Source organism: Palaemon carinicauda, chromosome 17 (genome assembly GCF_036898095.1).
Source record: "Palaemon carinicauda isolate YSFRI2023 chromosome 17, ASM3689809v2, whole genome shotgun sequence".
Classification (NCBI taxonomy): domain Eukaryota; kingdom Metazoa; phylum Arthropoda; class Malacostraca; order Decapoda; family Palaemonidae; genus Palaemon; species Palaemon carinicauda.
In genome coordinates, this window is record NC_090741.1 from 62,393,624 (window position 1) to 62,396,067 (window position 2,444).

Genomic DNA, 2,444 nt, shown 5'->3' on the forward strand with positions numbered 1-2,444 from the left:
ATAATGTACGAAAGTTCTGCCCCTTCAGGGTATAATGTACGAAAGTTCTGCCCATTCAGGATATAATGTACGAAAGTTCTGCCCATTCAGGATATAATGTACGAAGTTCTGCCCATTCAGGATATAATGTACGAAAGTTCTGCCCCTTCAGGATATAATGTACGAAAGTTCTGCCCCTTCAGGATATAATGTAAGAAGTTCTGCCCATTCATTATATAATGTACGAAGTTCTGCCCCTTCAGGATATAATGTAAGAAGTTCTGCACATTCATGATATAATGTACGAAGTTCTGCCCATTCATGATATAATGTACGAAATTCTGCCCATTCGGCATATAATGTACGAAGTTCTGCCCACTCGGGGTGTAATGAACGAAGTTCTGCCCATTCGGGATATAATGTACGAAGTTATGCCCACTCGGGATATAATGTACGAAGTTCTGCCCATTCGGGATATAATGTACGAAGTTATGCCCATTCAGAATATAACTGTTGAAGTTCTGCCCATTCAGGATACAACGTACGAAGTTCTGCCCATTCAGGATACAACGTACGAAGTTCTGCCCATTCATGATATAATTGTTGAAGTTCTGCCCATTCAGGATATAATGTACGAAGTTCTGCCCATTCATGATATAATTGTTGAAGTTCTGCCCATTCAGGATATAATGTACGAAGTTCTGCTCATTCAGGATATATTGTATGAATTCTGCCCATTCAGGATCTAATGAACGAAGTTCTGCCCATTCGGGATATAATGTACGAAGTTCTGCCCATTCGGGATATAATTGTTGAAGTTCTGCCCATTCGGGATATAATTGTTGAAGTTCTGCCCATTCGGGATATAATGTACGAAGTTCTGTCCATTCGGGATATAATGTACGAAGTTCTGCCCATTCATGATATAATGCACGAAGTTCTGCCCATTCAGGATACAATGCACGAAGTTATGCCCATTCAGGATACAATGCACGAAGTTCTGCCCATTCAGGATACAATGCACGAAGTTCTGCCCATTCAGGATACAATGCACGAAGTTATGCCCATTCAGGATACAATGCACGAAGTTATGCCCATTCAGGATACAATGCACGAAGTTATGCCCATTCAGGATACAATGTACGAAGTTATGCCCATTCATGATATAATGCACGAAGTTCTGCCCATTCAGGATACAATGCACGAAGTTATGCCCATTCAGGATACAATGCACGAAGTTCTGCCCATTCAGGATACAATGCACGAAGTTCTGCCCATTCAGGATACAATGCACGAAGTTATGCCCATTCAGGATACAATGCACGAAGTTATGCCCATTCAGGATACAATGCACGAAGTTCTGCCCATTCAGGATACAATGCACGAAGTTATGCCCATTCAGGATACAATGCACGAAGTTATGCCCATTCAGGATACAATGTACGAAGTTATGCCCATTCAGGATACAATGTACGAAGTTATGCCCATTCAGGATATATATAACATTTGAAGTTCTGCCCATTCACGATATAACGTATGAAGTTCTGCCCATTCAGGATATAATGAATGAAGTTATGCCCATTCAGGATATAATGAATGAAGTTCTGCCCATTCAGGATATAATGAATGAAGTTCTGCCCATTCAGTATATAATGTACGAAGTTATGCCCATTCAGGATATAATGTATGAAGTTATGCCCATTCAAGATATAATAATACACTGCTTAGGTCGACAAAGAGACGACGAATTTCTAAGTTCTGCGTGGACAACTCAAGTCTGACTTCTGAGGAGGTCGATAATAATCACTTGCAATAATATTATGAAACATTTATAATTACCATTTTTATTTTTGTTTTTAATGGTGTTTATATTATCCTTTTATATTTATAGTTTCCAGTTGCAAGCATTAATTTGATTTGTAAAAAGAAAAAGAAACAAGATATTTATGAAAATATTCTAGACTAGCTAACACCGCCAACGCTTTGTGACGCAAATGGATTTTTTTATACACACAAAAACATATTCATATTCATATTATTATTATTATTACTATTATTATCATTAGAACTATTATCATTATTATTATTATTACCATTATTATTATTACTTGCTAAGCTACAACCCTAGTTGGAAAAGCAAGATGCTATAAGCCCAAGGCTCCAACTGGGAAAATAGCCCAGTGAGGAAAGGAAACAAAGAAATAAGAGAATTAATTAAAAATTGAAATAAAATATTTAAGAACAGTAACAACAATTAACATAAATATTTCATATATAAACTATAAGAACTTCAACGAAATAATATAGAATAGTGTGCCCGAGTGCACCCTCAATCAAGAGAACTCTAACCCAAGACAGCGGAAGACCATAGTACAGAGGCTATGGCACTACTCAAGACTAGAGAACAATGGTTTGATTTTGGAGCGTCTATAACATATATACAACCTCTCTCCATACACACCCAT

General features: G+C 37.4%; 1 protein-coding gene across 1 annotated transcript; it reads left to right on the forward strand.

Annotated features, from left to right (window-relative positions):
• Window positions 1-278: 278 nt before the first annotated feature.
• On the forward strand, window positions 279-728 carry LOC137656397 (uncharacterized). The gene has a single exon (XM_068390574.1). It carries the CDS (start codon window positions 279-281, stop codon window positions 726-728), a length of 450 nt encoding a protein of 149 aa, XP_068246675.1.
• The last annotated feature ends 1,716 nt before the right edge of the window (window positions 729-2,444 follow it).